At 40.1% G+C, this 21,688-nt stretch overlaps 1 protein-coding gene across 2 annotated transcripts in view; it reads left to right on the forward strand.

Annotated features, from left to right (window-relative positions):
- Positions 1 to 2,212: 2,212 nt before the first annotated feature.
- CSMD2 (CUB and Sushi multiple domains 2) overlaps positions 2,213 to 21,688 on the forward strand; it is an 822,245-nt gene continuing 802,769 nt past the window's right edge. For both annotated transcript variants that reach the window (XM_034413370.3, XM_034413371.3), the window contains exon 1: positions 2,213 to 2,718. In XM_034413370.3, the coding sequence (XP_034269261.2) occupies positions 2,562 to 2,718 (157 nt within the window). In that variant the 5' untranslated portion in view covers positions 2,213 to 2,561. The remainder of the gene's footprint in view (positions 2,719 to 21,688) is intronic.

Raw genomic sequence — 21,688 nt, forward strand, 5'->3', positions numbered from 1 at the left:
TAAGGAGAAATTTTCTGACAGTGAGAACAATCAACCCATGGAAAGTCACCTTTGGAAGTTGTGGGAGCTTCATTACTTGAGACTTTCAAGAAAAGATTGGACTGCCATTTGTCAAAAATGGTGTAGGGTCTCCTGCTTGAGTGGGTGGGTGAGGGTTGGAATAGATGACCTATAAAGTCCCTCCCAACTCTGTTAATCTGTTAATTAATTAATTAATTAATTAATTAATTGTTTCAATTTATATGCCACCCTTCTCCGGAGACTCAGGGCGGCTTACAATGTGTTAAGCAATAGCCTTCATACTTTTGTATATACCTGCTTAGTAGGGCTTTCGGCCCCCCCTAAGTGGTGTTCTTTTTTATACAAAGTCAGCTTATTGCCCCCACAATCCGGGTCCTCATTTTACCTACCTCGGAAGGCTGGAAGGCTGAGTCAACCTTGAGCCTAGTGAGATATGAACTCGCAGTAATTGCAGGCAGCTGGCAGCTAAGTGCTATTTAACAGCACTTTAGTCGGCTGCACCAGCAAGGCTCCTTAATCTGCTCTTGAAAAAAAAAAAACACCTCTATGTATGAGGATATGTATTGGGCTAAATCCCCTTCTCCATCACTTAGTCCAGACATCCTCCAAGAGCTACCAGGCGCCGCTTAGCCTTGCGGGTCTCCCCAATGAGTTCGGGAACTAGCCAGGAACGCCAGAAAGAGGGAGGCCAGGGTCGTCCCCCCGCCCTCCATCTCTTTCCGGGAGCCTGGAGCTAACACGCTGGTTTTCCACGAGGGGAGTGCCCCTCATTTACAACTCCCTTCTCTCCGAAAATGATTTTTTGAGCCCCTTCCGTCACACATGCATCCCTCTCCATCCGAATTCGCGTTAATTCTCTCACTCGGCCAAGTTGGATCAGAACAGTCTTCAAATAACAGGAGAGGCTAGGAATTTGGGGGGGGGGAGCGTGTGTTTGTGTCATTTTCCTCGACCGAACTTGCGTGAGTGGCGAAGACTACCCACCCGCGGAAAGGCGCGTTGGATTCCGAGGGGGTCTCTATAGAAAGGGCGCTGGAATCGAATTCAGACCGGACCGGGGTGGGTGGGAAGAGAAGAAACTCGATTCACGGCGCGATCTTTTCCCACCTTCCGCCCCCAAAAGCAAACCGAGCACTCCGCGGCGGTTTCTTTCAACGACCCCCCCCCCTCTTTATGAGCAGAGAGGAGAAGGGGCGCCTTCAGCGAGCGGGAGCGGACGAGATTTGGGGAGCACCTTCTTCCCCCGACTCCCCCCCCCCACTTTCCGCAGCAATTTCTGCTGCTCGCGCTGGTATGCAAAAACTGTGGCGTTAAGCCTGGAGATGCTGGTAGGTACTAAGGGAGGCAGCGCAAGATCGCAAGCATTTCACACCCTCAACTCCCTTCCAGTAAAATTGAAAGATGAGGCCGCCGAACCTCTTGCGGGACTTATTTGAACGTTTGCGGAAAGATTAAACAACAACAGCAGCAACAACAACAATAGTTTGTGAGTGCTGGGAACTTCGGGTCCGCAGCTGTTTTGCTTTGCAACCTGCTGCCATTGGCTCAAATGCGGGGCTCCCTCCGTCCAGCCCAACGACGACGCTCTTCGGTTTCGCCTTGATAGCCGCGTTGGCTCTTGTCCCTTTTTTCCTCCAAGGATCCGCCAGAAGCAGCGGAGGCGGGAGATACATTTACACAAAAATAAAATAAACAAGCATTTTAAAAAGGCGGCAGCGAGGGAGATTTTGCACCATCCGTCTCCCGCAAGGTGGATTTAAGGTTAATTTGCTTCTATTGGGTGGAAAAAGACAGGCGGCGGGGGGAGAGAGAAGAATGATGATAGAAGCCTCTTAGCAACCCATCCAGATTGAACACTCTCCCCCTACACACACACACACACACACACACACACACACACACACGTGTTCCTCATTTAGCATTGTATTTGTGTTTTATTTTTTTTTTCCAAAGGCAGATCATCATCTTTCTTTTTTCTTTTTTTAAATCTCTCCAGGGTAAATCAATGATTAATCACCAAGGTGTTAGAAGCATAATTCTCGGAGGAGTTTCAAATAACCCAAGACGGTACTTAAAAGTATATAATGATAACATTGAAAGAAAAGCGGGGAATGAATGGAACGGGGAGTTTGGGGGGGTGGGTGGGAATAGAGTACCAGTTTTCTCCCCAAGCTCCTGTGTGATTTGGTTTAGTCCAGCTGCAGCAGCTGGGAGGAGGGAACACAGAGGCTGCCCATACATTCGGATTTTTCCCTCCTAGAGGAAAAAAAAAAAACCACCCACCGCCACCCCACCTTATTGTTATTAATCTTATATATGTACATAAGATTAAACAAGGGCCATCCTAGGGAACCCTCAAGCTGGATACTTCCCTTTCCTCCTCCGTTAGATTCTTCCACTGATCAAAGAAAGGAGGAGGTGGGGGGGGGGTTGAAAAGGAAGAGGAATCCAGACCAATCACCCACCTCCCTCTCTCCCCCCTCCTCCTCCTGTTCCCTCCTTCTCTTCCAAGCGAATCAGCCCCCCAGCTCCCGTTTGACATGCAATCCTCTTTCGGTTGGGACAAGCCGGCATGCCGCTGCAGCTTTAAACGGAATTGGGGGAAATTGGGGATTTTTGCTCTCATGACGGTGGAAGTGAGCTATTGGAGCCGGATTTTACTGCTCTCGGTGGGGTTTTTGGCAACAACAGCCACCGGTAAGTGGGGTTCGAGGAAGATGGTTAAGTTTGGGGTATTGGGGGGGTGGGGAAGCCTGTGGGGTAGTCGTAAATGTGTGCGCCGCGGCTGACCATCTCTCTCTCCTTCCCAATGGATGACCCATCATTTTTTATTCTACTCTTGATGGGCATTTTTTTTTCCAAGGGAGAGAGCGGTGGAATTGAGAATCTGGGGGTCTTTTCTTGTCTAAGGGAAGCTGCGTGAGCTTCCTTGGCAGTTTTTTGGTACATTTTGCTGCTCATCCAGACTTAAAGTTTGCAAGGATGGGGCATCGGAGCAACAATTTTCAAAGGGTAATTTCTTTCCCAGGATGGGTGTGAAGGAGGGCGAAGAATGGATGCATCCCAGAATATCGCCTGCCGAACTGAATTCTTTTTTCCTTTGGGCTGGTAATTTGCAAAACTGGGAAAAACATAAGAAGAAGATACAAACCTCTGGATGCCTTTATATTTTTTTCTTCTCTAATGAAAGATACTTGAGAAAGCCTCTCATTTTGGGGAGGGTTGTGAAAGTGATATAACACATCCCGGACATTTTCACGCAAGCCAGCCCCCCCCCTCCTTCCCCATTTTTACTCAGAATAGAATTAAGGCCTTGACTTTTCTAATAATTTTCCACATCCGGAATAGGTTAAAAGGGAAGTAAGGGTTTTCTTCCTTGCTGCAGAAGCTGGCAAAGGCTGAAGTTTGATTTCTTGACAAATGATATTGAGCGAAGGAAGAAGGAACAGTTGGTTTCTCCTAAAGGGTGATTTTATGCCTGCAAGAGGTTGGACTAATTAGAATTTCTTGACAGATGGGGTTCATTGGGGAAATCTTTCTTCCCAATAGTGGGGGGACTCTTTGACTTTTCTGCCCCTTTCTAAAGTGATTTTAGGCCACAGTGCTGAACATAAAAATGGGAAGAAACTGGAACTCCATCAGATGTAGTGTCTTTTTACTTCAGTGCAAGGGGAGGTTGGATGCCATGTGTGGATCTATTTTTTACACATCATTAGGTCAACTTTGTGGTTGGACTGCAAAACAACCGAGGTCTTTCTTCCTGGGAGAGTCTTTCCCAGAAGACTTGGGTTGACAATCATTTGTTTGTTTGGGGTGATCTTTGGGTAGCTCTCATAAAGATGACATTGGAAGGTAAAGAGGAGAGCCAGTGAACTCAACTAAGGATAGAATCTTGTTTTTGACCTGCTGTGTCTATTTTCTTGCTTTTTGGGGTGTCTTGGCTTATTAAGAGAGGAAGCACTCAAAACGTCTGTATCCTACAAGTGGGATGCTAGTTAGATGCAGTTAATGGAATGCTTCTTCAATTTGTCTTCTCATCCTCTTTTGCATCATAGTTTCTCCATTTATGGATGCCCCGATTTTAATTTCCTTGGGCACTTTATTGTGCTCTGTTTTGCAAAATGCTCCTGAAACTATTTTTTTTTCTTTTTTGCAAAATATTTGGATTGTTGCATTTTACTACTTTGATTACCTACTGTATCGTTTTCCAACACCAAGCAGCCCATCATTTCCAACTGTATGTCTCTACTTCCTTAGGGGTGATCAGATTTATAGTTCAATATCAGATGGAGAATAGCAAATTAGAGAAGTCTGATCTGTAGGAACAGATCAGTCTCATCTCGATGAACTTCATTTGGGCTGGTGGGCTGTCACTGTATAGATCTTCATTCTCCTCCAAAAGTCTCATTTTGCTAAAAACTGGTTATTTGGGGTTTGATTTTCATTCTTTCTAAATCTTTCCCTATTTTTAAGGATAGACATGGCATTCTAAGTTTTTAAATAAGTTTTCCAAACAATTTGTCCCTTCTGTTGAAAAGAACGCAGTGATTATTTCATACTTGACTAACCACTGGCTTGATAATCCTATTTCTGTTAGTCTAGTGTAGGTTTTATTTTTTTAAAGCCTTTGATAAAATGTCAGCTTGGTTTGCTATATTGGAGCAATAACTGAGACCTCACTCACTGATTATGGGATGCTTGCTTCACCTGCTTCTTTTTCTCTGGAGACCCTCCCCCATTATTAGAGAGTAATGACCATGACTGTCCAAAGTGTGGCACTACAGGTGTGTGAATAATGCTAGCGGAAAATAGCAGTTACATGTATTAAATGGATGTATCTAAGTGTATACCAAAACTCAGTCACCTTGCTAGTATCACATTAATCTCTTTCATCTAATTGGAGACATTTGTCAGTAATTCCAATTGTTCATTGAAAGTGGAATAGAAAGGTAGAATACTGTATTTTTTTTTTAAAAAAAAATACAGATACTGCATTTTCTAGAGGAAATTGTGAGTCTCACCAGATATGTAGACTATATTATGAGTTAGCAAATACATTTTTTTTATTTCATAAAGAATATTTCTTTATCAAAGGAAAAGGCTATTTCTGTTTCCTTATATTCTTTAATATTGTAAAATACAATATATTTTTTAAAAATAAAACCATGAAGGGACAGTGCTTTTTATTGATGTCCTAGCTCTGTCTCTGACCCTATGAAAATCATCTGACTATTTTCCTTGCTGCAGCTTATCCTTTCAAATCATTATACGTGGAGCAGGATTGCTGTTTCTAAAGATATTATTCGTTACACAGCTGCTGTAAATGGATAGGAAACCAAAGCAAACCCTATTACTTTCATTGAGTTCTGCTCTTATTTTCTAACAATAGCCCTGTGAGGTAGTCTAGGTAGAATAACAAACAGCTCTGGAATCAAAATAGGTAAAAACAAGCTTCCTGAGACTTCCTGATTCTTTGATCCTTGTGGATATTTGAAGGGCTGCTCAGCCAGCCTAATGAGCTTCATTTGACTTGGTGGGAGAAGGGAAACGTATTAGATATGATAAAGAACAGGTTGGGTCTTCATTTACTTTAACCATGATTTGTTGAATATGTTATTGTTGGGTGGTTCCCTTATTACATTAAAACATAAACTATCTAGAAAACTACAGTAGCTGCGTTCGTACGGCATATTAAACCAAAATCAACAATAATGCTATGATTTAACAGGAGGTAAAGCACAAACAATTAGCTCCCTTTCTAAATAAAGTTTACATTGTTAGTCTTTGCTAAGTAAACCGGGATCTCATCTTTGCTATTGGGTACTGAGTTTCTGGGCAGACCTGAATAAGCTGGAATGGAATAATCACAGGAAGAAGTTTCCTATAGTTTATCTATACCTCCCTCATTTATTTATTTTTTTTGCATCTGAGCTGAAATGAGCCACTTAAAGAAGGATTTGGGTTTATGGTTTGGGACTGGATCTGAGCTACATTTTTGCCCCTAGTTCCTGGTAGTGAGTGAAAGGACAGTTAAAACCCTTCTTTTGCAGAATTGCCAGAACAGGATTTCCTGCACTGTTGGAATATTTATTTTGAGAAGCCCCTTTATAGCAGGTCATCACATTGGAGCATGACCAGAACCAGAAAACTGACAAAGCGTCTGTACAATCAAGCAACTCTGTTTAGCTCTAGACATAGCAAAGAAAAGGCAGCCTCAGTGGAATGGATTGGAGTCCTTCATCATATGCTCAGCCTCAGTGCTGTGCTTAAAAAACCCATTTTCGTATATGTAAATTTAAAGAACAATAAAAGATTTCAGGGTGTTGGGACAGAGGTTGCTTGTGCCTTATCTCCTTCCTAGTGTTTAGTCCTTAGGTGACTGATATTGCATGCTTAGCAGGTTACTGTGAAGTGAAGAAGTGTCGTCTTGTTGGTCCATGCCTTCATACCTCCAGCATCTCACTCATCCGGATGATAGCCGCGTTTTCTAGTTCTGTCTCAATGGCACTTGCTAGCTTTCATTTCTCAGTTCTAGCTGCAAAATTTATATAGGCTGATGCAGTCTGGAAGTATTTCAAATTGTTAGCATCCTTTAAAAAAACACTATGAATAAAGCTTCATTCTTTGCTTTATTTTTCACATTCTTTGTCAGAATTTCTCTGTTTCCTGCTTAGGCTTTGGAGCATGTCCATTTTTGGAGTGTAACTTTCCACATGCTACTTTCAGATGGTCTATCCTTCAAGCCAAAAAGGTTACAAGTCCTTATGCTTGTGTAACTAAAACATTCGGCCGAAATATTCAAAGTCAACTCTCAAGTAAACAAATTGCAAACTGGGTTGTAAAGGGGGAAGAAAAAAAGTGCTAAATTTCCTCATGGTTTTGGCCCTGTGCGTATGTCTGTGCATGTGTGTGCGTGCAATGTGGATATAATAAAATTATTATCCAGGTTTTTTTACATACTGATCGTTGGAATGTGTAGAGAGACTGGATGTGCTTTTTCAAATCCCACAAGCTATGCAGACAACATGCTGATTCTACTCTGTAATAAGTTAGAAAGAGATCTAATTAACTGAATGTTTTCAGTTAAATTGAAGCTACTTATTTACACTGTGGAAAAATCATCAGAAATGGAGACAAACAGTAGGAAAGAAGGTTTCTTGCAGATACTTTTTCTTTTAATTGTATAAGTACTCTTAATGAGCTTCCTGCCAGTCTGGTACCTTTCAGATGCATTAGACTTAATTATTATCGTTGGCCATGCAGTTTAAGAATTATTGGTGTATGTGTGAAAACCAGCACATCTAAGGGTATAACAAATAAGGAAGATAACCTTGATGGAGATTTGCAAACTCTGTTGCCAAGGCAACAAGGGGTAAAACATATTTTAAGTCCACTACCACCAAAAAAACATTTGGAAGCAGCTCAGATTTCTCCCTAATTCACTGAACTATTAGTAGTAGTACTTAGGAGATGCAAAATACTCAGACTCAAGCAAGATTTTTTTTTTATTGTAGTAGAAGTAACTTCCTGTGGAGTTGACTCCTTGATCTGAGCTGGCAGGAGTACACCACGTTGGAGATGAGAACAGGTCTGGGTAGCGTTGGATTACGTGAGCCTGGTGGTATGCTCTTGAATTCTAAGAGAAATGGGCCCTTTGATTCAGTTTAACAACAGGGTACTATTCTGTAGATTTATTAAACCTGCATGCTTTTCTCACTGAGGAGTTTGCTTATTTTGATAAGTGGTTAGAGGAAAGTGAGATAGTAAGGAAGAAGTATGCAGGCCTAGGGGACACTTCTGTCTGTCTTATATAGATAAGGGATGGAAGTAATCTGAGCTAAAATAAAGGAAGTATCTTCATTCTGAACAGTATGTGCTCTTCTCTAAACTATTCATGGGGAGAGAGTACCCATAATTTGTTCTTGTTCTTCCCTGTATATAAGAAAGAGTTCTGTCTTTAAATAAGCTACTAGTTGGTAGCATGTCATAATGGGGGGGGGGGGGTTGGCAGTGGGGGGGAAGGTTAGTTGATTCCAGTTTCTAGCCCTCACTTGACCATGGAAATCAGGTGATTTGGGGACAACCCAGAGTTTTTGTTTCAGGGATAAATCTAGGGAAGGGTTATAGAGTAATAAGCATATATAGAGTAATAAGCATACTAAAAAGCAGAGGCATCACCCTGCTAACAAAAGTGTTTGTAGTCAAGGCTATGGTTTTCTCAGTTGCAATGTATGGCTGTGAAAGTTGGACCATAAGGAAGGCTGAGTGCCAAAGAATGGAGGCCTTTGAACTCTGGTGCTGGAGAAGATTCCTGCGAGTCCCTTGGACTGCAAGGCGATCCAACCGGTCAGTCCTAGAGGAGATCAGCCCTGACCACTCTTTAGAAGGCCAGATCCTGAAGATGAAATTCAAATACTTTGGCCACCTTATGAGAAGGAAGGACTCACTGGAGAAGAGCCTAATGCTGGGAAGGATTGAGGACAAAAGAAGAAGGGGATGACAGAGAATGAGGTGGCTGGATGAAGTCACTGAAGCAGTCGGCGTGAGCTTAAATGGACTCCAAAGGACAATGTTCCTCCAGGCCTTGCTGTCCTCTACCATCCTCTGGAGGATCTGGCCTTCTAAAGAGCAGTCAAGCTTGATCTCCTCTAGGACTGACCGGTTGATCGCCTTGCAGTCCAAGGGACCCGCAGGAATCTTCTCCAGCACCAGAGTTCAAAGGCCTCAATTCTTTGGCGCTCAGCCTTTCTTACGGTCCAACTTTCACAGCCATACATTGCAACTGGGAAAACCATCGCCTTGGCCAGGGGTCTGCAACCCGTGGCTCTGGAGCTGCATATGGCTCTGTCATCCCTCTACTGTGGCTCCCTGTCGCTCAAAATATGCGTCACAACCACCAACATGTGACACCCGCCGGCACGTGATTTATTGAGCTTTTTGGCTAATCTTTTTTTTGGGGAGTTCAAAATGTTTTTGTTGCATGCAGAACTAAAAATGTGGTTTTTTCTGTAGCAGGTCATTGATTTCATAAATGCTGCATGCTATAGTTTTTTTTTATACATAGCATAAAGGTAAAAAGTGATATATGCAGTGTTATCTTCATTATCGATGTCAAAAGGGTTTTGTGGCTCCCTGTGTTTTCTTTTCTGTGGGAAACAGGTCCAAATGGCTCTTTGAGTGTTTAAGGCTGCCAACTCCTGGTCTTGACTATATGCACTTTTGTTGGCAGGGTGATGTCTCTGCTTTTTAGTAAGCTATCTAGATTTGCCATAGCTTTCCTCCCCAGGAGCAAGCGTCTTTTAATTTCTTGGCAATTGCAAGCACCTTGAGCAATCCAATTCTACTGATAGGATGTTATACCAGAAGCAAGCAAGAGAAAACGGTGCTAGTGGGGACTGGATTTAGTGTTAGTATCACTTTACATAATGCAACAACACTGACCTGGATGACAGAGAACCCCCATAGATGATGAGGTTTGCTTTCTTTTAAGAAAAGATCAAAATAAAATAAAAAGGCATAGACTATCTGCTTTCTAGATCCAAGCTGACTTTCTGATATAATCAGTTTAAAAATAAATCACATTACATTAATCGTATGGTTTTTCTCCACCAAAACACTTAAAAGGGATTAAAGTAAAATGTTTGTAATTAACAACTGGGAAAAAGAGGCTCCTGAAGAGCTAGATGAGAGAAGAATTGTTTTTTTATATATATAAATAATTTTTATTGAACATTTTTTTTAAAACAAACAAACAAAAACAAAAACAGATATTTACATCTTCTTTTCAACATCTTCGCATCAGTAATCTATATTTATACATTTTCTCTTTCTTATCTTAATCTATCTTTTATACATATATTTCTAGTATATCATATATATATATATATATATATATATATATATATATATATATATATATATATATATATATATATATATATTTCTTTTGATTCATAGGTATAAATGTGCGATATTTTTGCAATCAAAATATGGGTGTGTCTGGCTGAAGAGGCCTAAAAAGGCCGAAATAGTGCTATCCCAGTCTCCCATAAGTCACAGAAGAAACAACATAAAATGTCTGACAGGTCTGAAAGTGATGAATAGAGATTTCATCCCACCATGGCCATCTTTCAACATAGGAAAAAACCCTGATTGCAAAAATATCGCATATATATATATATATATATATATATATATATATATATATATATATATATTCTCTTAATCTAAATATTTTATTTACATTTAACATAAACGGGTACTTAGTTTCCTTTCCACAATTTATATTTTCCCATTTGTTTCCATATTTCTCCACCTAATTAAACCATTGTTTAGTTTTCTTTTGTCCCTCCTTTTTTTCCTCCCCTTTCTCCTCCAACCATTTATACCATTTCTCCCAAACTAAGTAATATTCTGTTTCATCTTTTTCTTGTATCTCCTTTGTGAGCTTATCCATTTCCCCACACTCCATAATTTTTCTAATCACCTTGTCTTCTGATGGTATGTCATTGTTTTTCCAGTTTTGAGCAAAAACTATTCATGCTGCAGTCAATATGTGAATAATTAAGTATTTTATTTCTTTTTCATATGGAGAGTAGAATTCTTAGTATCCCTCAGCATTGGCCATACTGTCTGCAATTGCTAGGAGTTGTACTTAAGTCACAGCTTTCTAATATCTAAATGAGATATTACTGAAAAGGTTGTCTGACATGGTGAAAGGCAATATCCTTATGTTCTACCTTTCTGTATAGCAAGTGTCTGGGCTCATTTTCTAGGGTGTACCTAGGATTGGAAAGAAACCATTTTCATGTTTTGTCTGCTTGGTGACTATTAAGGTTAATCTGGGAGTCCTCCTGGATAGGCAGCTGTCCTTGGAGGAACATCTGACGGCTGTAACCAGGGGGACCTTTTATCAGGTTCGCCTGATCCGCCAGTTGCGGCCCTTTCTTGATCGGGATTCCCTGTGCACAGTCACTCATGCCCTCGTGATCTCTCGCCTTGATTACTGTAACACTCTCTACATTGGGCTCCCCTTGAAGAGCACCCGGAGGCTCCAACTGGTCCAGAACGCAGCAGCGCGGGTAGTGACGGGAGCAGCCTGGCGCTCCCATGTAACACAGCTCCTGCGCGAGCTGCACTGGCTCCCGGTGGTCTTCCGGGTGCGCTTCAAGGTGTTGGTTATCACCTTTAAAGCGCTCCATGGCATAGGGCCTAGCTATCTTCGAGGCCGCCTGCTGCCACCGACGACCTCCCATCGACCCGTGCGCTCCCACAGAGAGGGCCTCCTCGGGGTGCCATCAGCCAAACAATGCAGGCTGGTGACCCCCAGGGGGAGGGCCTTCTCTGTGGGGGCTCCCACCCTCTGGAATCAGTTGCCCCCTGAGATAAGGAGAATCCATGACCTCAGTGCCTTCCGCCGTGCCCTTAAAACCTTCCTTTTCCAACAAGCCGGGCTGGCCTAATTCTTTTTAAGTGTTTTTAATTGTTTGGTTTATTGTTTTAATTAATGGGGCCAAATTTATATACATTTTTTTTTAACTGTATTTTAATATTTGTATTTGATGTTTTTATTTGGCTGTTCACCGCCCTGAGTCCTCAGGGAGAAGGGCGGTATACAAATTCAAAAATAAATAAATAAATAAAATAAATAAGAGGAGAGGTAGGCAAAATGAGACAGCAGAGAAATTAAAGCCTTAACTGGGTTCCATTTATGGATGTAGTACTTTGCCACAATTTATCCTGAAGGAAAAAAGAGGGGGGAAAAAAGAATAAAAAAATTCTTTCTGGCTGAATGGTCAAGCTATAAGAATAGCCTTAATGAACCATCTCGCAAACTGCTTCTAGCAGCGGTTATCTGGTTGCCTCTCCCTGTGTTGGCATATTGCACTAATAAGGGCATAGCAACCATTCCCTGCCACTGGATGCCAGCCAGCCAATGCCATTGCATGATTTGACATTATGTTGCATGTCAAGAGCTAAAAACAAAACAAAACCCAATAAACAGTCTCCAAAAATTATATGATAATCATATATCAGAAAGGATTCCTTTTTTAAAGAATAATTTTTATTAATAGATTTTACATAGATAATAAGTACATTCAAATAAAAATATAGCATAGTAAGTGTAATTTTTTTAAAAAGGAAAGGTAGAAAAAAGAAAAAAGACAAAGCATGAATGTGTGTGTGCAAATATAAAGAGAAAACTTGGATCTTTCTTGTTCTTTTCCAGGTTTGCTATAGAGCAGGGGACTCTAACCTTGGCAACTTTAAGCCTGGCGGACTTCAACTCACAGAATTCCCCAGCCAGCTTTGCTTAAAGTTGCCAACGTTGGAGATCCCTGCTATAGAGACGTATATAGATAAGAGCTCTCCAAAAGTTTCACTTAGGTGTCATAGAAAACTCTCATTGAAGGGGTTCCCCCCCATATCTTCCCAGCGTTTTAAAAATCTGATATAGTGGCCACTGTGATTGTGCTGCAATACTACAAAAACATTACACCATGAAATGAAAATTATACATCTGTGGAGTTTCACTTTTTCATGCAGGGCGGGTTCGGAGCAAATCAAAAGGTTCATGATATTTCCAACTCTTTCAAAACAATGCGACTGTTTATTTTGTTAATTTCTCATTTGAATTGCTCACTAGACCTTGAGATACAATGAATAAGTTTGTCCTTTGTAAAGAATGCAATGAAAATAAAGTCAAAGGATTATAATGGAGGTTTCAGGTGTATCCAATTTAAGGAGAGTTTGCTAACTTCCGAAGTGCTGATAGAGAACAGAGAGGTTAGTTGAAGGGAGGGTGCTGGGTACCAAAGTCTAGACATTTTCAGATTATCACAATATGGCTAAATTAATAGGTCATCAGTAGGAGCAATTTTAACAATGTTTTAAAGTGGAACCCCCCAAAAAGGAAAGCATTTTTATCAGGTGAATAAAGAGGATGCTCTTGAACAGGGGTCGGCAACTTTAGACACTCAAAGAGCCATTTGGACCCATTTCCCACAGAAAAGAAAACACCGGGAGCCACAAAACCCTTCCCGTGCCTGACTATTTCTTGAGCGGCCACAAAATTAGCATATGTAGTCAAATTAAACGTTCTGTTTTCTTTTGAAACTTTTATTTTCTTGGATTTATCCATGGCTGGCCTACCAGGGGTTGAAAAGCTCAATAAATTGTGTGCCAGTGGATGTCGCACATTGGCAGTTGTGACGCATATTTTGAGTGACAGGGAACCGCAGCAGAGGGGTGAAAGAGCCACATGCAGCTCCAGAGCCTCAGGTTGCTGACCCCTGGTCTTGAAGGACAGAAGGAAAATCTGCTACCAAGGAAAGGGTTAAATAAATGAAATTTGAGCTCAGGTCAAGAAAGTAGTTTATGAAATATCTCAGATGGTTCCCCACCCCCCCTCATTAGGATAAAAGAGGAGCAAAGGGTAACATCTTTGAACTCTGGTGCTGGAAAAGACTACTGCGAGTCCCTTGGACTCCAAGGCGATCCAACCAGTCAGTCCTAGAGGAGATCAAGCTTGACTTTAGAAGGCCAGATCCTGAAGAGGAAACTCAAGTACTTTGGCCACCTAATGAGGAGGAAGGACTCACTGGAGAAGAGCCTAATGCTGGGAAAGATTGAGGGCAAAAGAAGAAAGGGACGGCAGAGAATGAGGTGGCTGGATGGAGTCACTGAAGCAGTCGGCGTGAGCTTAAATGGACTCCAGAGGATGGTAGAGGACAGGAAGGCCTGGAGGAACGTTGTCCATGAGGTCGCAATGGGTCGGACACGACTTTGCAACTAATAACAACAAAAGGGTAGCACATTCAGACTTTTAAAATACTCTTACTATAGCTGTTCTTATAGAAGTAGCTATTGGTCTGCCAGTGTCTGTTTCACTTGATAGGTCTACATTGGGGTGCTTGTGATTCCCTGAAACTCCATGTGGAAGGTGCCTGGAGAGACTATTCTAAAGATCAGTTTCTGCTGTTGAAAGAAAGAAAGAAGAAAGAAAGAAAGAAAGAAAGAAAGAAAGAAAGAAAGAAAGAAAGAAAGAAAGAAAGAAAGAAAGAAAGAAAGAAAGAAAGAAAGAAAGAAAGAAAGAAAGAAAGAAGAAAGAAAGAAGAAAGAAAAGAAAAGATAAAAACTTACATGAGAAAAAAGGTATGTCCAATAGTCCAGCCCTGTTAAAGTGCCATCCATAGTGTGATGAATTAAAGGTCTTAGAAACTTTGCCCACCCCATCCCTGCTCTTTCTTCAGTTTTATAATTAAGACTTGAGAGAAATTAAAATACTCGATACCATAAAATACTTTGGCACAATGGATATATTCATATTTTAATTGTCAATGATACTTGTTTTTTTTTAAATTTGTGTACTACGTTAATATGGGATGCGGTGGTTCAGTGGCTAAAACGCTGAGCTTGTCGATCGAAAGGTTGGCAGTTCAGCGGTTCGAATCCCTAGTGCTGCGTAATGGGGTGAGCTTCCGTTCCTTGTCGCAGCTTCTGCCAACCTAGCAGTTCGAAAGCATGTAAAAAATGCAAGTAGAAAAATAGGGACCACCTTTGGTGGGAAGGGAACAGTGTTCTGTGTGCCTTTGGCGTTTAGTCATGCCAGCCACATGACCACGGAGACGTCTTCTGACAACACTGGCTCTTTGGCTTTGAAACGGAGATGAGCACCGTCCCCTGGAGTCAGGAACGAGTAGCACATGTGCGTGAGGGGAACCTTTACTTTTACCTTACTACATTAATAATGGGGAGATTTATTTCCTTTCCTTCCACATCATTTCTTCATTTATCTGGATGCAAAAGGCATATTCACCTAATGATATAAATGGCTTGATTATTATTAAATCTTGAACAATAATAAAATATGTGCTCTCATTTTTGTATTAACACTGGCAATTGTAACTGTCCAAATCTCCCTGCTCTCGGTTTCTTTTACTATTCCTAATGCTTTAGAGATGCATGCATGCAGGTGCAGTAGTCAAGGGCCAACTGGTCCCTTGGTTATTCCATCTGCCAACTGAGAGATTCTGACAAGCTTTTGTGTAGCTATTTTCCAGTTGTCTGAGAGGTTCAGTCAGAAGGCAATTCATCAGAACAGGTGCATGGAACACATCTTCACTGATAACTTGGATCACTGGTGAGAATATTACAGAGCCATTTGTGAGAAGATGCCTTTTTAATGTGAGGTATATCTTGTACTAATTCAAAGTTAAATGTTTTTCAGTTTCAGGCTGGGGTGGACGGTCCCAGATCCCAGCAGAACATGTAGTTCTTAAAGATTTTGGATGGGTGTTGTAACCACGTCCAATCGTATTGCCAAATATCACTGGTGCAATTGCCAGTGTTGATTCTTACTATTCCCAGCTGAAGGAGCAAATAATATGAAAACAATTGTTAAGATCTACATTTGGGTTAGAATTTTGAGGAGAGCAAGCAAAATAAATGAAGAGGTTAGGGCATACAGGTCTCATCCATGTCTCTCAGTTTCCATACTTGTCAGAATTGTTTCACCTACTGTGGCTAGGATCCACTTGGATGCTAAGTACACAGCTGGAACTCCAAACTGTTGCTGATTTACAAGCTGTTTGAAGGTATCCAGTAACAGGTACATTGTAAATGTTGGAAAATCTGTCAAAGAAGTGAAAGCTGCAATAAATATTCAGTCTGTCTTGTGTCCGTTACACTATACAATCAAGCAGCAATCTATTCTATTTTCTGACTTTTGAAATTATCACGGTCAAACCTCATGTGTGTGTTTAAATATGTGCATGTGTGTCTGTACATGCACTGGTTATAATCTTTGTCTAAATATTTTGGACCAGCATTTGGGAATTAGAAACTCCAACTTCTCTTTGGATCATATACTGTAAATCTTTCGCCCTTTACTAAAGATTTCTGTGGAGAGATACAAGGTAGATTGACGAAGGCTCAATGACCTTACTAAATTTGTATGGATTGTTTCTTGGGGTGATGGTTTTTGAGAAAGGATGTCTTACTGAAAGAAGAAATAAATGCCTCCTATAAATTTTTGAACCAGATGAGATTTCTACCCTGCCGAGTCATGAAGAACATCTTAGGTCTTGTTGGCCTTAAAGGTTTGGGTTGTTTGATAAGAAAAGGAGATGTAGAATTTTAGCCGATGCATGCCTTCCATTCTTCATGAGGAGGAGACTTCAATGTTTCTCAGATCAAAAGTGCTAATAATGATTTAATAATGAACTCTCTCTGGTGTTTGTCAGAGTTTGTTGCAGAAATCAAATCCAGAAAGCACACACAGGTAACTGATTCAGCAGGATTCATTAACTTCTCTTTATATGCAATATAATTCATCAGTGGTGGGTTGATCCCAGTTCTGTCCGGTTCTATAGAATCGGTAATAAAATCGGGAGGCTCTGCCCACCCGTCCGGACGTCATAAACGATGATCTGTGCATGCGGAGAAGCTTCTGTGCATGCGCAGAAGCGTGAGCGCACGAGCGAAGCAAGCATGTGTGCGCAGCCCCGTTGTGAACCGGTAGTAAAGGTAAGTAGAACCCACCCCTGTAACACATGAAGTAAATATACAATACCAACAGCAGAGAACAGTTTCAGTTTCAATTCAGCAGACAGACTAGTTTTTGCTCAGAGCAGCAGACTCAGAGCTCAGCACACCTAAGCCACGCCCAGACTTCTTGCTTAAGTTACTGTTTCCAAACAGCCCTCATTGGCTGACCGAGTTGCTCTGCCTATTCATTGGCTGGCCTTGTTACCATGTCAGTCACTGCCAGTCATGAATTCTCTGACAGTGTTTTAGACTGTAAAGGTAAACAGAGAGAGGTGTACTTTCAAACTTGCAAGATTGAGTTATGTAACCTTACAATAAAGTTAAAGTTAGTAGTTCTCAGTATGCTTTTTTTTCTGGCAAGTCTGACACCTACAGCTTAGCAAGCTATTCAAACCCAGCCAGTTTATTCAGCGACCTGTAATTGACCAAACTGCACCTTAATGGAACTTTCTGTTGTAAACTGTTGCTGTATGTCCAATATTTTAATGCTCATATCGTAGTTGAGTTCTGTATGTGCAGTATGAGGTACTAACATAAATTAAGGTTAGACAGTGGCACAAATAGTATCAATTCTTGTTTACTTGTGATTCATGGAGATTTTAAAAGTGCATTAACTTTCATTGCCATCCCATTTGTCATGTAATGTATGCAGGCAGATGCCTAACTAAATATTTTCAGGTTATTTCTATGTTCACAATAACAATTATATTATAAAATTATGGAACCTGACTATTTTTGAAGAGTATTGATTATAAAAGACAGGGGAGAAACCAATATATTTAGATTGAAAAACTAATACTACCCCAGATAACAAAACTGAATTCAAGAAATCAGTAATATATCAATTTTGTATACAGAGCATATGCACCAAGACAAATTCCTTGTGTGTCCAATCACATTGGCCAATAAAATATTCTATTCTATTCTATTCTATTCTATTCTATTCTATTCTATTCTATTCTATTCTATTCTATTCTATTCTTAAAAGTTTATTTTTTTACTAATCACAAATGACACAATAAGTTTTCTTCTAATATAGATTCCATGACATTTATGCACCATTAGATACTATAGATTATTACTTTATTAAAGGAACATAAAGATATATTTAGGTGGTTTATATTACTTTAGTGTTGGCTTTTTCTGTCGGTTTAATTTTCTATTCTTTCCTCTCAGTTTTGTCTGTATTGGTATAATTATTTCATATACAATGTGTAGGATATTAATTTGTTTTTAATATTAATATTTTTATATATTTTTTCTTTGAAAATTGTGATAAAAATATTTTTTTAAAAACTGAAAAATGTGATCAGTGAATAGCTCGTGTAAACTGTTCCGGCTTTACTAAAAGAAGACTTGTATGAAAATGGCCATAGTTATTGCTTTGTCTTCAAATGAGATGTAGGAAGAACAACAAGAAAAGATGAAAGCACTTTAATCAAAGCTATGAAATCCATCTTTCTTGCTTCAAAAACAATATGACATGACAGTAAAATCCAAAGATAAATGTAAGCCAGGAAATCCTTCAAAATATTGTTTGTTCAACATATATCTTACAAAAATCAAGCTGAGTCTGTGCTGTTACAGAATCCAACAAGCAAACAAGATTAAAGAAAAAAAACCTGTTTCATTAAAAGAACTTGATCTACTTTGTCTTTTTATGAGTTTAATTTACTATTTAATTTCTTTTCGAAGACAATTTTCCAAATGTAATATATTCAGGGATAGGGTCAACTCAGGGTTTTGTTAACCCCTTGATGTAATTCTATTGTTTTTGTACTTATTTTATTTATTTATTTATTTTATTTGTTTATTTTATTTCATCAAGCATGTATTTTATGACAGTTACAAGTTAAACATCATTATAATTACATGAAAAGAATACGAATAAAAGAAAACATTAGGACAGGGACGGTAGGCACGCTGGTGCACTTATGCACGCCCCTTACAGACCTCTTAGGAATGGGGTGAGGTCTACAGTAGACAGTCTAAGGTTAAAGTTTTGGGGGTTTGGGGAAGAAACCACAGACTCAGGTAGTGCATTCCAGGTATTGACCACTCTGTTGCTGAAGTCGTATTTTCTGCAATGGAGTTTGGATCGGTTTACCGTGAGTTTGTATCTATTGTGGGCTCTTGTTACTTTGTTTGTCTAGTTTGTTTGTCTTGTTTGTTTGTTGATACTTCCCATCTTGTAGCTTCTAGTAATAGAAACGGGTGAAATCCAGCAGGTTCTGAGAGGTTCTGGAGAACTGATAGCGGAAATTTTGAGTAGTTCGGAGAACTGGCAAATACCACCTCTGGCTGGCCCCAGAGTGGGGAGGGAATGGAGATTTTGCAATATCCTTCCCCCAGGAGTTTAAGTTTAATTTAAGTTTAATGCAATTTATATGCCGCCCTATCTCCAATGGACTCAGTGCGGCTCACAACAATAAAATGCACAATTGCACATTAAAACAATATGAAATTAAAAATCCAAATTAAAACAGTTTAAAATCAATTTAAAACTATTAAGGAAACCCCCCCCCCAATCAGTCCAGGCTACGAAACAACCAGGTCTTCAAATCACGGCAGAACGAGCGAAGGTCAGGGGCCATCCGGAGCTCCAAAGGAAGTTGGTTCCAAAGGGTGGGTGCACCCACAGAGAAAGCTCTCCCCCTGGGGGTTGCCAGCCAACATTGTCTGGCCGACGGCACCCTGAGGAGGCCCTGTCTGTGGGAACACACCGGGTGATTGGAGATTGTTGCTGGCTGCAGGGGGTCTGACAAGTATCCCAGGCCTAGGCCATGAAGGGCTTTATAGGTGATAACCAGCACCTTGAACCTCACCCGAAGGGCAACCGGTAGCCAATGCAGGTCACACAGAAGGGGTGTAACATGGGAGTGTCGGGACACTCCCATCACAACCCGCGCGGCCGCATTCTGCACCAGTTGAAGCCTTCGAGTGATTTTTCAAGGGCAGCCCTAGGTAGAGAGCGTTGCAGTAGTCAAGATGGGAGGTGACCAGCGCATGAGTAACGGTGTGTAGAGCATCTTGGTCCAAGTAAGGGCGCAGCTGATGCACAAGGTGGACCTGGGCAAATGCCCCCCTGGTCACAGTCGGGTGACCAGGTCGAATGGGGAAAGAATGGGGATTTTGCAGTATTTTCCGCTGCCATGCCCAAGCCACACCACACCCACCAAGCGACGCCCACAGAATCGGTAGTAAAAAAAAATTGGATTTCACTACTGAATAGAAACCTTATTAGTTTCTTATGTAATGCTTTTTAATGTTACTTAAAAAAAACATTTAACCCAAGTAAAATGTTATTACAAATAAGATTTTCTCATATCCTTTGATACAGCAAAAAACATCATTTGAAAAACTGCATCCGAATTACTACCTCAATTGCCTCTTTGAATCACATGCATAACAATATCTCAAAAATAAACAATGGTTGTTTTGCTATATTTCAACTAATAGCATCGATAAACACTGAAAAGACAGGATAAAATCTAGACAGATGTAAGCAGTGATTTCATTTTAAAGACCTGAATAGTTTTTGTTTTGAAAACTTAATAAGCTTGGATGTGTTACAGCTAAAAAAAATTTTTTTGTTGTTGTATGTGTGTGTCTCTCTGTGTGTGTGTGTGTGTGAAAAATTGGTTTAAGTTTCTACCTATGAAATAAATTCAGGTTGTGAAGAAGACTCCACAGGAAAAGTAATTCCAGTTTAGTTAGATATATTGCCAAGGCACAATTTATATTCAAATCCGACCTCCAAATAATGTGTAGAATAATGGATCTCTGAGATCTTCGATTTATTATCCATTTACAAGTAATTGCTTTGTTTTGATGATGTTTGGTCTCATACAAGCTTTTCAGTAATGCAGGTATACTTGAGAATTCATTTCTCAAAAGGTGGAAATGTTGATTTTAAATCCAGTGGATATTTTAGAGCTTGCATTTTCTTTTCCCACTGCTTTGAATTAAATGGAACACCAATATGGAATCGCTCTTGCATTCCAAATGTATCCCTTGTCAGCGTTCCAGAAAAACCCCCTCTTCCAAGTAAAGACTGAAGCAAGCATTTTTTTTAATTGAAAAGTTTTACAAAAAAACAAAAATTTTCTTTCCCCCCCATATTCCCCCCACCCTTTCCCTCCCCTCATCCCACCCTCCCTCCCAGACTTCCCAGAGCAAAATACAAAGTGTTTCATTTAACAATCATAAACTAGATTAACCTACTTATCCTCAGAGTACTAACTCCCCCCCTGAAACCTTAACTCCACTATAGATAACATAATACTTCTAATACTTAACGTTCATTCATAAGCTATTTGATATTTTCTTGTCTGATACTTATTTTGAATATAGTCAATCCATCTTCTCCATTCCGATACATATCTTTCTTGTGTATAGTCCTTCAAGTACACTGAGATTTTCGCCATTTCTGCTAGGTTCGTTACTTTCAGTATCCACTCTTCAATAGCAGGCAAAGAGTCCTTCCAATATTGCGCGACCAACAGTCTAGCTGCTGATATTAGATTCAAAATCAATTTAGTCTCTGATACTGTACAGTCCGTAGTTATACCCAATAGGAACAATTGAGGAGTAAATTTCAACCTTCTTTTCAGAATATTCTGCATTACCCACCAAATTTTTATCCAAAATGCCTTGATTTTCTTACAGGTCCACCATATATGATAATAGGTTGCATCATTACATTCACATCTCCAACATTTAGCTTGCAAATTAGAGTACATACATGATAATTTTTTAGGATCTAAGTGCCATCTATAAAACATTTTATAAAAATTCTCTCTCAAATTTTGTGCTTGCGTAAATTTAACATTTCTGACCCAAATCTTTTCCCACGTTTCCATCATCACTGATTCCTGAAAGTTTTGTGCCCATTTTATCATACAACCCTTAACCAATTCCGTTTCTGAATCTATTTCCAATAATGCATTATACAACCTTTTAATATGCATCTGACTTTGATCTCTAATCTGTTTCACCAGATTTTCCTCATTTTGCATAACACCAAATTTTTGATCTTCCTTCCATCTAGCTTGAAGCTGACCATACTGAAACCAAGTATAAATTATCCCTTCTTCTTTTAATTCATCTAAAGATTTCA

Source organism: Pantherophis guttatus, chromosome 10 (assembly GCF_059756535.1).
Source record: "Pantherophis guttatus breed Tessera chromosome 10, ASM5975653v1, whole genome shotgun sequence".
In the NCBI taxonomy this organism is placed as follows: Eukaryota; Metazoa; Chordata; class Lepidosauria; order Squamata; family Colubridae; genus Pantherophis; species Pantherophis guttatus.